Genomic DNA, 13,710 nt, shown 5'->3' with positions numbered 1-13,710 from the left:
GGGAGTTGTTTTCCCCTTTTGATGTTAACGTGGTCAATAAGGTATAGGGGTTGGCCACTACTGGATGTATATCCTCTGTTATTTTGTTGATTTCCCTTAGATCCTGCACCAATTGATAGCTCTTACCATCAGCCTTTTTTACTGGTAGGACTGGGGGTATTGTATTTGGATTCACATTCTACCAATAACCCAAATTTAATCCTTTACAACTTTCTAGCTTCAAAGGGTATTGGTTTTGTCTTACCAGTGTTGCTCCTGGTTTGAATGTGATGCTTTCAGGTTCTGCTTGCTTGGACCTCCCAGGACAATTGCTAGCCCACACTATTGGGATGACAGCATTCTCAGCCTCTGCAGGGATCTCTCCGTGGTACTCCTGTATGCAAAAGGCAGCTGCCTTGATATATTTAGTGTCAGAAATTATGACTTTTATTCCCTGCCCCTTGCAGAATTTAATTTCAGCTTCAAATTTCTCCAATAGATCCCTACCCAGTAAAGGCTTGGGAGAGTTTGGCATATAGAGGAATTGATGAGTTACCCTGTGCTTTCCCAATTTAAATCTCCAAGGTTTAAAGAAAGGCCTTGTTTCGCTTACCCCTGTAGCACCAACCACCATTACAGTATAATGACTCAGTTTCCCTTCCAAAGTGTTTACACAGAATATGCTGCCCCTGTATCAACCAAGAATTCCACTTCTTCCCCTCCCAGCTTAGCTACAACAAGAGGTTCTGCTGGGGAAGAATCCTCCGGTCCCCTTCAGACACCCTGTCCATCCTGGTCCACAGCCAGTTGAGGGACTGGGTTTCCACTTCTCTTCAAATCTGGACAATCCCTTCTCCAGTGCCCTTTCTTTTTGCAGAAAGAACACCGATCATTCCCCTTATTTTGCTGGCAGTTGCATTTACAACACTTGCAGTGGGCATTGTGCTTGTGGCGTTCCTGGCAGTTACTGCATTTGTGGGGTGTGTGGCAGTCATCTGCCTCCACCTCCAGCACTTTTGCCTTGCCTTTCTGATCCCTATTCCAATACACTGTCCAAGCTATATCCAATATCTCACTGATCTCTTTCTTCTCACCTGCCTTTTGGAACTTTTTCCTTATATCATCTGCAGACTGACCTATGAACAAATAGATCAAATGTTTTTTCCCAAGGTTTGAGCTGATGTCCACATCTGTATACTTTTGTAGGACATCTTTCAGCCTATTCAAGAAGTCTGTTGGGGATTCATTCTTGTCTTGCTTCACCTCATACATTTTTGTCCAATTTACTGCTTTTGGAATACCATGTCTTAAACCATACCCCACCCAATGCTGATAGTGTTTCAACGCTTCCCTCTTTTCTGGTGAATTGGGATCCCATTTTGGGTCCTCTGGGGGGAATATATCCTTAAGTTCCCCTGTGAGTTTTCCAGATGCTAGTAGTAGCTCAATCCCAGACCAGGCAGCTCGCTTAACCATTTTCTTCTCCATACTATTAAGCAATGTATCCATCATGACTTTCAGGTCATACTAGTCCGGATTTTGTGTTCTTACTGCTCTTTCTACATAATTAGCAATTTTTTCTGTGTTTTCTCTATATACCTCCACTGAGCCCTTCTATTGTTGTAACTCAACCAGAGAAAAAGGAATTTTTATCAAAACTGGTCCTTGGTTACCCATGGCCTGTCTCAGGGGAGCCTCTATGACAGTTTTCTCCTTTCTTGTTCTTGTTCTCCTAGCCATCGGGCTTGGATCCAACACAGCCTCACACACCCTTCTCCCACTTCCCTTCGCAGTTGCCGAGGAAACCTTCTCCTTTGTTTTTGGTTTTACTACGGGAGCTTTTTCCTCCTCCGAGGTACTGACTGATTCGTCATCAGAGGCTTCTGTACCTGTGTCAGTGAGATCATTATCTCTAGTTTTGAATTTCATGCTTGAGGGGTCAAAGAGGGGGAAAACCTTGCCTTTTCCTCCTGTCGGGGGCCAAGAATGATCTACTCTTTGGTGTAGCCGTTCGCTGATGATATGGGGTAAAAGCTGGAAACGCCCCTGGGGCTGCTCTTCTAGAATGGAAAACCCTGCATACCAAGGGGGGCAGTCGGGAATGACCGCGCCCCCCGAGTACCCGTGGGAGGGTAAGGATCATAAGGGACTGGGAGCGCTAAAGGGCAAGAGGCGGCTCCAGCTCCGCCCACAATGGTGGATCCGGAGGCTCCGGTGTCGATTGGGGCAGTGACCCCGGCTGCAGGCACCGCCTCCATTCCTCCTCCTCCTGCAGCTCCGGCGGGAATTTTGCCTGTAGCTGCTTAGGTATCGTGGGCAGCCATGTCTGCGCCGGTCGCAGCCGAGGGGCGGTTTGTGCTTGCGCCTGCCGCGCTCCCCGCTCCGTCCGTCAGCCCCGTGGCAGCTCCCACGGCTGTGACCGCGGTCGCCGCTGCCGCCGTCCCGTCTGCCAGACTTGTGGCAGCTCCCGTCGCGCAAGCGGCTGTTTGTCCCGTAGCGGTGGGTCCCACCGCCGCCCCCGTGGCGATGGCTCCGGTAGCTGCTGTGGCAGGCGCTGTCCCCGCCAGTCCCATAGTTCCCGTGATCCCCGTCGCTGCTGCCGGAATCGCCGCGGTGACTCCCGTGCCAGTCCCAGCCGCTGGCGGTCCCGCGGCTGGACCTGCTCCCGCTACGCTGGCGGCAACGCCGGCGGCAGCACCTACAGTCACGCCTCAACCCCTCTGGCCGTCTGACCAGCGCTGGCAACCACCCCCGCCTGTCCTGTGGCGCCCGGTGGGACCTGCGCCCGCTGCGCCTGTGGCAGGTCTCGGCGCCGCTGGTCCCGCAGAGCCGGCTGCACCCGCTCCAGCAGGAGTGGCTCCTGGGTTTCCCCCTTGCAAATTGGGGGCCATTAAAAGATCTAAATCCTCGTCTGTCAGGCTTTTAACGTAAATTTGACTGATGGGATCACCTTTACCACGATCTTTCTTCTCTCCTCTCTCTAAAACCGTTTCTGAGATCTCTGCCTCTGCAGGGGCTTTATCTAATTTATACTCTCTCTTCCATTCTGGATGGTTTAAAAAGGCCAAAAACAATTCAGCATACACTACTTCGTTCCATTGCTCCTCCTTATGAAGGGTTGACATAAGTTGTAACACTGTATTCATTTGAAAAGAGCCAAACTTCGGCCAAGTCTCCCCTTTGAGCAGCCTGTGCAAAGGCTACATATTTATAGAGAGCCTGCATAACTCCTACCTCTTTAAAGATGTTTCAGGGCCAGTCAAATGCCTCCAGTGCTGCAAAACCAAGGCTAAAGTCTCCTCTTGGAACTCGACACAACCCATGATGACAACTACCAGGCAGGAAAAAGCTTCCCAGCACCAGATTTGAACTCAGGATTACCCCACGAGCTCCCTCTCCAAACACCACCACCAACTTCAAGCCAGGGCAGGCAGGGTATTGTAATGCAGAGAAAGGCATCCCTTTCCTTCTGGCTATACCAAGCCAATGCAAAGCCTCTGAGTAACCACAGTGGTAGGCTTCACTGTCCCTGCCCTGCCTTTATCGAAGCTGCAAGGAGGGGTTCTTCCACCCACTTCCCTTTAATTGTCCTGGGCTTCTGCCCACAGACTGGAAAAACAGCAATTTATGCAACAACACAGGCCCAAAGTCTCACTTCCTAGCCTACCATATTCCCCTGTTTCCAGGAAAAACCCCTTTGCAACTTCTAGCAAAATTACCCAAAGGAGCTGCTCTTTTATCTCACCTCTGTGTGTGTGGTTCTGAGGAGCTGGGCTTCCCAAGATTGGTGCGGAAATTCTCCAAAATATGCTGGCAGAAGAATAATTTCCTGCAGGATTATGTTTCCTGATCCGGAGGAGTTACAGGTCCCACTTTTCCACCTTTCAGAGTGCCAAAACTGTTACCTAAAAGACTGCAGGGAAAAAATACTCCAGGCCAATTTAGTGTATAAGACAAAGGGAGCAGGTCTGTAATCTCAGGCCTAAGGCCCAGGGAATACATTCCATGTGAGCTCACCCAGACAGTGGTTCTATGATTTTATAATAAGGTCCATCCAATCCCAGATCTGTCCAGCCTCAGTTCTGCCCAGTTCTACTCCCTGACATGCCCCCCGAGGAATTGGGTCTGGGGGTGTTTGGGACCCCTTCTTCCTCATCCTTGTCTTCTTCACAGCACGCACAGTCCTTGGAGTTCTTCCAAAGTTCTGGGCTTGAAGGTCGCTGTGTCTGTGTGATATCTTCTGGTCCAGACCTTAGGGTGTTTTTCTACAATTCTACTTTGAAAAGAAGACTAAACATACTAATGGAATTTTAGAGGGATTGATATGAAATGGGGTAGTAGGGTTGGGTATGTGTAAGCATAATGCTACAGGGTAAGGGATATAATACAGCTACATTAAAATCTACATTCACTACACATCTACTTCTAAAATCTATAAAAGTTTAAAAATCAAAAAAAGGCTCCGTGGCATCACTTGACAAACCTCTTTGTTGTCTGGCTAAACTGAAATTTTGTAATATTTCCATCCGCCCCATTCCTTATGTTTTGTGCTTCCCAAACTGAAGGATGGCCTTCTTTTGTGTAACTTCTCTGGGCTTGTTGTCATACAGGATTTTTTCTTGGTGTCTCTCCCCTGCCAAGCTGTCTGAGTTTCCAGGATTCAGGGAAGAAGGGCTGAAAGGACAAATTTGGTGCAGGAGTTCAGTGACAGTGGGGAAGGCAAGATTAGGGTAGAAAGTCTGAAGGATTCCCATGCAGGAGTAAGGTAGTAGGGTAAGGTGTGTCTTGGTTGTATAACCCACATTCTAATTCACTATGATTGTTCTTTTTAGCTTTGTCTATTTCACCCCCCTGAGCAATCAGTTCCTTTATAAAGTTTTTTGCACATGGAATATAAACAAAAAGCAAGTTAAGTTTTGTTGGTTTGTTTTTAACTGCTAACACTTGATGACATAAAGACCTTTTCACACTTAAGATACAGTAAAGGACAGTTTTGCATTGGGGAAGGAGGTCCCAGGAGCATTGTTCTTACATCTCTTCACAGTTTCCTCCCAGATTGTATGCCATTGATAATCTCAGTTAGCATTGTGTACTGCAATTCTGTTGCTGTAATGTTAACTTCTTTTGCATAACACTATAACATATTGTAACTATATTTGGGTTAACTTTTTCACTCATATGAAATATCTTGGAGCAGAATTCAAAGCAAGTACTTTTTATGGAGTAAAACATGTTTTTAAACTGATGCAGTGAATGCTTTACTACCTTGCTGTACAAACCACACATTTTTCTCATTTTTTTTTCTCAAAAAATAAAATTGCTCTTTTCACAGTGTTCTTTCTTCAGTTGTAAGTGCATACCTATCACAGCATCTTGCTTTGTATTTGCAGTGAAAGCATTAAAGGGTTTTTTGTCCCCTTCATTCTGGAAAGCAAATATTACATGCAGTTGAAACAAATATTTTGTAGCATTCTGTAGGTAATTGTGTGAACTGTGGCTTTAGGGTATACCTGGAGATAATCAGGCTGTGGCTGAACCCCCTCAAACACCAAGCAGTGGTGCCTCTCAGTCTTCAGCAGTGGCAGCAGCAGTAGCAACTATACCAACGACTACTAGCTCATTAGGAGGTAAGAAAGGTTATGTTTGAGAGGACGCAATGAAAACATTGCGCTTAATCTTTCTCTTCTTCAGTCAGTTTTAAATTCCTGGTGCTTGTGAACTGATCAATGGAGCTGGGTAAGAACTGCATCATGGAAATTCCAAATGTGGTACTTCCTTGGAACATGCAGCTTGATATATGTTGATACATCTGCAGTGAGGTTTCAAAAAATGCAGTGAACTCACACAACTCCTTTGATTCAGTATTCTGAATTTAAGTGTAAGACCACAAATGTGGGTGGGGTTGTGTTTTCTCTCACATAAACTCTGGCTTTCTGCTTTGTGGATAACTGGGCACTGTTGTCCATGGCTGTACTTATGTATCTGCCTCTTGGAATCTGGAATATCAAGGGAGAAACCTGCAATTAGTCATGAAGTGTAGCACCTAAGAGACTTGTAAATGACCTGGGACTCCTCACGGAGCACATGGACAGTGGTTGGTGCCTGCTGAAGAGAACTCTGTCTTAAAGGGAGATAAATACATGAAAGGAGCATTATGAAGGGGAAGGGAAGCTCTGTTTTAGGCTGTGGCAGAGATGGAGTTCAAGATACAAGGTTTGATAAGAAGCCAGAGCGTTAAACATACAGATTGTAGTGACAGGCACACATGACATAATCCATAAAGAGGTAGTGGGGGATGGGGTGTTTCAGAGTGGTTCAGACACAGTTCAAGGCAGTAAATAATATAGGTTGTATGGGAAGGAAAGACTCTCTTGAGTCAGAACTGACCCATTGCAGTAGATAGGAAGCTCTGTTGTAGATGCAGAGACAAGGCAGTAGACTGGGTAGATGTCTCTGATTGAGGTTACTCAGAGATGAGACAAAGAGAAAAATGCTGGAAATAAAAGACACAAGGCTGTTGGATCTTAAAATTGGGTGGAAAGAAAATGCATTGTTTAACCTTGCTTAAACTAGAGTAAGTCAGTGTGAGGAAGCAAGCTTTTCTGTCCTTCAGTGAGGAGTGTATAGTCCTATTTCTGTCTAAAATTGCAGTGTAGGTATGTATTTTATTAAGATTCTTAGTAACTTCTTTAAAAACCATGTTACCCCTTTTGATTTTTCAGGACATCCCCTAGAGTTTTTACGAAATCAGCCTCAGTTCCAGCAGATGAGACAAATTATCCAGCAAAATCCTTCTCTGCTACCGGCATTGCTACAGCAGATTGGACGGGAAAACCCTCAACTACTGCAGGTGAAGCTAAAAAGAAGAAAATAATGCTTGCTAATTCTGATTTAGCTTTACAAGAGAGGCATATGTTGATGTTACCTGGGATAATGTGTTACTGGCAGTTACAATATCCTATTGTTGGCTTTTCAGCAGTTGTTGCTGTACAGAACATATTTTCTATGACATTAGAAATGAATCTGAGACTCTTACTAGGAGGGTGCACCGGGGTCAGGAAGAGGAAACGATCACTGCAGTTGAACTGAAACATGAAATTGTGTTTCTTATGGTTAGATGTAATGAGTTTTCTTGATGCACTTTTTACACATTCTTTTGACTACTTGCTTCCCTGAAAACATTTTTACTTGTCTGTTGGCAGGCTTAAACATGAGTTATTTAAATATGTGTGTTTTCTTTTATTGTTCCATGCATCACAGCAAATAAGCCAGCACCAGGAACACTTTATTCATATGCTGAACGAGCCAGTTCTAGAGTCTCGCCAAGGCTTAAGTGGGAGTGATGATGGTGCCAGCACTGGAGAAGTAGCAGATGCTGGAAATGGTCATATGAACTACATTCAAGTAACACCGCAGGAAAAAGAAGCTATAGAAAGGGTGAGCCTTTCTTCTTTGAAGTGTTTCTTGGCTGTTGGTGTAGGGTGTTGACTCTAGTGCGTGCTTAAGATATGACTTAAACTTTTCTTATGCTGAGCAGTTCTGCTTCATATTTGATATTTTTATACTTGGTATTTCATAGCTGTTTAGTCCTGTTTCAAACTACATCTTTTCCTGCTTTATAGCAATTAAGTCTAAAATGTCTTAAATCTGCCTTACTAGGAAGATGCAGAGCCTTTTAAGTGATCAGAGACTGTTTGTGGTAATTAATGACTGAATTGTTTTCCCTCAGGAATGGGAACTCAGGCAGAAATTCCTCTTGCAAAAGCCTCAGCCAGTGGTGTTCTAGATCATTCTGTGATAGGTGTCCAGGTGCAAAGATCTGTCTGCATGAGCACTGTTTGCAAAGTGCTTGGATAGTAAGAAGGCTCATAGTTAAGTAGATTAGTTCAAGTCAAAACTTCACCCACATATTTGTCTATCCATGGGAATTATTTAATTATAGCTTTCTAAAAACAACAGGTAAACATGTCTATAAAAATGCTCTTGGGGGTGGTATATTGCATCATAACTACTGTGTGTAACATTGACTAAATATGGCTTTATATAGATGGCAACACCACTGAGATCTTTTTCTTAGGAAAAATTGCAAGACTTCTGTCATACTGTGGTAGTGGTTTTGTGTCTCAAAGACAATGTTTTTTTTCCAGCTGGCAAAGCCAAAGGTTATGTAAGGATCATCGGAAAATAACTGTTTAAATATAGGTGTCAATTCTCTAGATCTCAAGGAAGTTAACAATTAATAGGATTAGTCTGATAAAATTGTTTGTCCATGTACTTCACAGATCATGCTCTCTAATCTGCTGCATATCCTTTTAAAGCCATTTTATGCAGTAGAGCATTATTACCTCTACAGTCTGTTCTAAGACCCAGCAGAGACCTGTACTCTTCTTCCCCTTACTGTGAAACATACCTCAGAATTTTGGGAACCTAGTATTGCAGCTAATGCAGTCATGCTGTTTGTGGCAGAAAATAAAATCTAAGAATGGTTGGCAAGGGATAATAGGATACAGTTCCTCACAGTTATTTGGTCTGCCCTATACGTGAAATGCAGGTGGTTATGAGGATTTTAAGAAAAATCTCCACATAGTTGTATGTACTTGCCTTTGGCTAAAATAAGGTTTCATTTGCTGACTGCCTTTAAGTGCAGGCTAAACCCATTCCCCTTGGCACAGTAATAACTTCTATCCTGGTGTTCTCATGCCCTGCTGTCACTGTGTCCCAGGCATTAATTAGTTTCTTGGCTTCTTCCTCTCAACTTACTTCTACTGGCTGCAGTGTGCAGTCAACATTTTTTTTAGATGTGAAAATCCCAGTATAAACAATTGAAAGTATGGCTTAATGTGATGTCTTGAACTATCTACTAGAGATCCCAGCCTGGAAGCTCTTGTTCCAGACAGCTTTTGTTAAAAGTTCTTTGGAGCTTTGTATAATTGTTTGAAATGGGCATTGTTTGAAGGGGTTTTTTTCTGCATCAGTGCCATGTGCTTTTACTTCCTGACATTACTGTGCCCCAGGTCTGTTTTAGTGACTTACTATGTCACTAAAGAAGTGACAGTTTTTTGGTGCTTCATTAGACTCACTCATCATTTTTTCAAGTGAGAATTCTGTTTATTCAAGGCAGAGGCAACACCTTATTTTTTGCTCACTAGAGGCTGCATTGGCCTAGGCAGCAATGTAGTTTTCAAGAAGGCAGTAATTGCTTAAATGACACCTCAAGACAACTAAACATACAAAGAAGCTTAATATAAAAAAAATGTACTTTCTAAATGTGTTTCTTTTCTTCAGTTAAAGGCATTAGGGTTCCCCGAAGGACTTGTGATACAGGCGTATTTTGCTTGTGAGAAGAACGAAAACTTGGCTGCCAACTTTCTTCTACAACAGAACTTCGATGAGGATTGAGAGAACTTTTTCTATTTCACGCCTCACGCCAGTGCATTACACTAACTTTGTTCACTGGATTGTCTGGGATATTTGGGCTTATATTCATAATGCTTGGTGTAATGGTATATAGGGGGTGGGTGGAAGGGAGAACATAGGAAACAAAGCAAAGGAAGCAACAACTATGTCTGCTTTAAATTAGCAGATGCAGAAAATCGCACAGTGTAAAAAAAAAAAACAACCAAAAATCAGCTTCTGCAGATAATTAGTTCCTTCTGTAAACTGTAGCTTAACTTTTTCTAGATTTTTCACTCTTACTGTACTAGTTCCAGACATGTAGTGTAATGCACTGCTTCATATTCCTTTCCACTTAGCACTGGTATTGGAGGTAGGTTGTGCTACGTAGATCCTACAGTCTGTATTTCGTGGCAACCCTGGGGAGCAGCTTTGTGAAATCTTAGAAGATCTGAGCATATATAATCCTGAATGCCAAAATAAGGATATTTGGGGTTCTCTTTTCAGCTGTTTGAAAGTAGTGCAAGAAGCACAGTATTTTTGTCTAATGCTGAGTAAAAACAGTGTTGGCTTTTTTCCCAAATGAAAACCCATTTCAGTTAAAAGTGTCTTGATTATTGAGAAACTCCACCCCCTTTTTTTCCCCCTCAAATTATCTGAGAAGCTGTATACATACAGATAAAATTATTATCCTGTTTACATATTTTCTTTTGGGGAAAAAAATATAAATATGTTCTCTCTATGTTGCAGTAAAAGTTTTAAAACCAATAGGTTGCATGTTTGGTTTTGTTATATGCACTCTAGTGAATTGAATATTCTTTTTCTGCCAGCAAACCAATTGCAAGCTTCATTTTTGTCTGCTGCAATGAGACTTTATCAAATCAAATTTCACTGTCACAACTTTGTTGAACCAGCTTTTACAGTACAGCTATAAGTGTTCTGTTGCTCTTGAGTAGATTGTGATGTTCCAGCTATTTCTGTTAAGTAAGGACTTTTGGGGATTTATTCACTTTATAAGGAAGAGAAGTCCATAACTTGAGATACCAAGTGAGCTATCAGTTTATTCCAACCCGAAACAATCGGCACTGAAACCTTTCTATTGAAAATAAGCTCTGATTATAGAGTTTTGAATCTTACTTCTAGGCACCTACTTGTCATTTATTTTGTTTAGTCATAAAGTGTTAACAATCTTTTTTTTTAATGCACATTTCCTTTTAGAGATAATTCTGCCCATCATTGCAATACTAAGAATGAAATGAAATGCTAATGTAATCTAAAGATGTTACGTGCAACATTTCCTGAACACAACTTGGGGATAGTTTGATTTTTCTACTGTTGTAGTCTAGTTAGCTGGATTACAAATTTACCTCTACAAATAACCAGGAAAATCTTATTACTGGTACAGCACTGAATTCCTGTACCACTAATGATATTAATGATTTAGTGGTACAACTAAAAAATTATTTTCTGCTTAGGTTGTCTATTAGTGGATTAACTACCTAACTACTACTTAAGCTCAAAGTACAAATCAAGTGTCTTGGAAAAAAGGAGTGAAAAAGACTGAAACACTTTTATTTTGTTTCTTCATTGATTGGCTATAGTCTGTAAAAATATTACCTGCACAAAACGATTAAATGCATTAAAGTCTTTTGCTTTTTTTCCTATTCCTTATTTCTGTTTTCATCTGTGATATTTTTCCAGATAGTGTGTATTGTAATTATTCAGATTTTATTCTTCTAAAATTTCATAGGTGTATGTCATCTAAATTATCAGTAACACAACTCAAATCTATCAGTAGGATATGTGATACTGCTAAATAGAGAATAAGTCTTTCATAATGTGTTCATTTTAGAGAAGTTAATGTCAATGCCTGAGACAGCCAGTAGACTTCATCTAAATAAGATTCTCAGTTTGTATATGGACTGAGATGGATTTTGATTTAACACTGCAGGCCAAAAGGGGCTGTTTGTTATCTGTAAAAGGACTAGCTGTCAGGTACTTGAAAAAATGCCAAATTGATACAAGGACTTCTTGAATGTACTTTACTATATAGCTAATACCTAACTGAGAGAAAATCTTTTAGTCTGTGGGAGTCTTCTGTATTGATCAAACTGCTATCAGAAGCAACCATTCCTTCTTTAGGAGGCTGGAGAGTAAAGCAAGAATGTCTGGGTGTTTCAGTCCGCTCCCTACAATTTTGATTTCTGAAATGTTTACTTATTATAAGTGTATTTGAATTAAAGTCTGTTGAGCTTGTTCTTTGTTTAAAAAAAAAAAAAAAGCTTTATTCATTTGTAACTTTGTATGCTGAGTGACTGAGAGGGTTTATGGCTGCTCTGTTTGAAGCCTTACGAGTAATGCTGTTCCCATTTTTCCAGCAGTGAAACAGTGTTTTTGTGACTTCTGATGAACAACAGGTGTCTGACCTTAACTTGCTAGCAAAACCTGTTACCTGTCCAATAGCAGGATGCTTGCCAGGGAGAACCGTGTGTCTCTCTTTTTAGTTGCTGCCAAAAGGGAAGAATACATGGAATTCCCGTGGTGTTGAGAAGGTGTGACCTGAGCAAGCTTTCTGGGTATGTTGTGCCTCGCTTTCTTACCAAGTACTACCGGGAGCTGTCTGCACAGAGTGCTTTTCCTGCTTCTTTGCTGCAGACCCTCTTAGGGATTTGGGGATCAGTTTCCTCAGGGCTTTCTGAACAGTAGCTAAGAAAATAAAGTATTTCTTCCTAAGTTTTGGTATTGGAGTCCTTACCTTTGTTGTAAAACTTCTGAATATCTGCTTAGTCAAAAGCTATTTATGATGCACTTTTAATTGGGATTAAAAAATTACTCTGAAGTCATACTAATTCTGTAGTTGTCTATTCTTAAGTCCTTTGTGCACATTTTAATGCTGTGGTTCATTGACCTTGTCGAGGGTCATCTGATGAATCCAGCTACAGCCCAAGCAGTTTGATTGATTATATGCTTTGTTCTTACCCCACACTAACAGAACTTTTTTGAAGGCAAACTGTGACTCTCATTTTGAAACATCAGATTGAGCATGCATTCATTCAAGAATGCATGAATGAATGAAACTGAGACACACAGTCCTCAAATAATATACACAGACCTTACACCTGGATATTTCATTTGGTTTTACAGATATTTGGAGGCATCCACATTAATGTTTAAATTTTTATTCTCTGATTTCTCTTAAGTCCAGCTCATTGTACAAAACTAACCCAGAATTTCTGCGCTTGAAAATACTCTGTGGGTCAATGGAAACAATATGGTGTGAGTTGAGAGAACATCTTTGTCAGTTATATTTTTAGTTTTTCCTTGCCTGGTTTGGGTTGCCAACAGTGTTCTACACACTCTCTTCTGAAAACATTATTTTGAACCTACAGCTATGTGATTATGAAGCCACAAGTTACAAAATTTTGTGACTTCACTGATCTATCCAGAAAAGTAGGCTTATTTAATCTGTGATTAAATGGTATATGGGAATAATTTAATTACTCTATTACCACAAAATACATGATGGATCAGCATTGCTGCAGGCTGTAGCTGATGTTGCTGACTGGTCGAGTGCCAGTGCTGTATTTATATATTTATTTATAGAAGATGTGACCTGTGAGGGGGAGAACAGGATGTGAAACTTCTTGGTTCTGGTCAGCACTTAACTTCTTTCCATCATCCTCATAGTGACAAATACTTACTGGCTAGGCAAAAGAAATAAATATTAAGAACACACCCAATTTAACTCCAGTTCTAATCAAAGCACATTTTATGAAGACACTGGCATCTGTGGTGTTTCCTACTACAGTAGAATTAAGGAAGACACACACGTTCTTCAGTAATGGTAATAGTCTAGAAAAGGAATAGTAGACTCTGAAGATACTTACCTCCACTTCATCCCTTTGCTTTGCCGTTTTCCTTTGTGAGCTCTTACAAAGCAGTATCTGCCTTATACTTTCACCTCCTGAAAGTCTAGTACTAAAAACAGGATTTAATGTGTTTTGTTTTGTGTGTACCTATGCAGTTTGTGCCTAGAGACCTAGAGTGCAAAGTTTCTTTCAAAACAGTTGTCTATTTTTATATGGCTTAACACACTGATGCAAATACTCCGTGGTGCTGAGGGCAAGGAGCAACATCCTTGAAATTCTTGTTGCCTGAGATAAGAGATTTTAGATGTGACAGTCTAGGAGTAACCAGATATTCCAGCAAGCAGCCGTTTGCCATCCCAGGGGAAAGGTTGGTTGCTGCCCTTGTAATGCGAAGCACTTGACTTCAAATATGCAGCAGCCAAAGATGAGAAAATAAGGCAACGTCTCCCAAGTGTCTGTATATGTAGAA

At 41.5% G+C, this 13,710-nt stretch overlaps 1 protein-coding gene across 3 annotated transcripts in view; it reads left to right on the top strand.

Annotated features, from left to right (window-relative positions):
- RAD23B (RAD23 homolog B, nucleotide excision repair protein) overlaps nucleotides 1-12,215 on the top strand; it is a 41,338-nt gene extending 29,123 nt beyond the window's left edge. For all 3 annotated transcript variants that reach the window (XM_017806201.1, XM_017806202.1, XM_017806203.1), the window contains exons 7-10: nucleotides 5,483-5,606; nucleotides 6,702-6,829; nucleotides 7,240-7,416; nucleotides 9,265-12,215. In XM_017806201.1, the coding sequence (XP_017661690.1) occupies nucleotides 5,483-5,606; nucleotides 6,702-6,829; nucleotides 7,240-7,416; nucleotides 9,265-9,378 (543 nt within the window). In that variant the 3' untranslated portion in view covers nucleotides 9,379-12,215. The remainder of the gene's footprint in view (nucleotides 1-5,482; nucleotides 5,607-6,701; nucleotides 6,830-7,239; nucleotides 7,417-9,264) is intronic.
- Nucleotides 12,216-13,710: the final 1,495 nt, after the last annotated feature.

This window comes from Lepidothrix coronata, unplaced genomic scaffold (assembly GCF_001604755.1).
Source record: "Lepidothrix coronata isolate B3197 unplaced genomic scaffold, Lepidothrix_coronata-1.0 Scaffold14, whole genome shotgun sequence".
NCBI lineage: Eukaryota > Metazoa > Chordata > Aves > Passeriformes > Pipridae > Lepidothrix > Lepidothrix coronata.
Note: the sequence above shows the minus strand (reverse complement) of the source record. Positions and strands in the feature narration are given on the sequence as shown.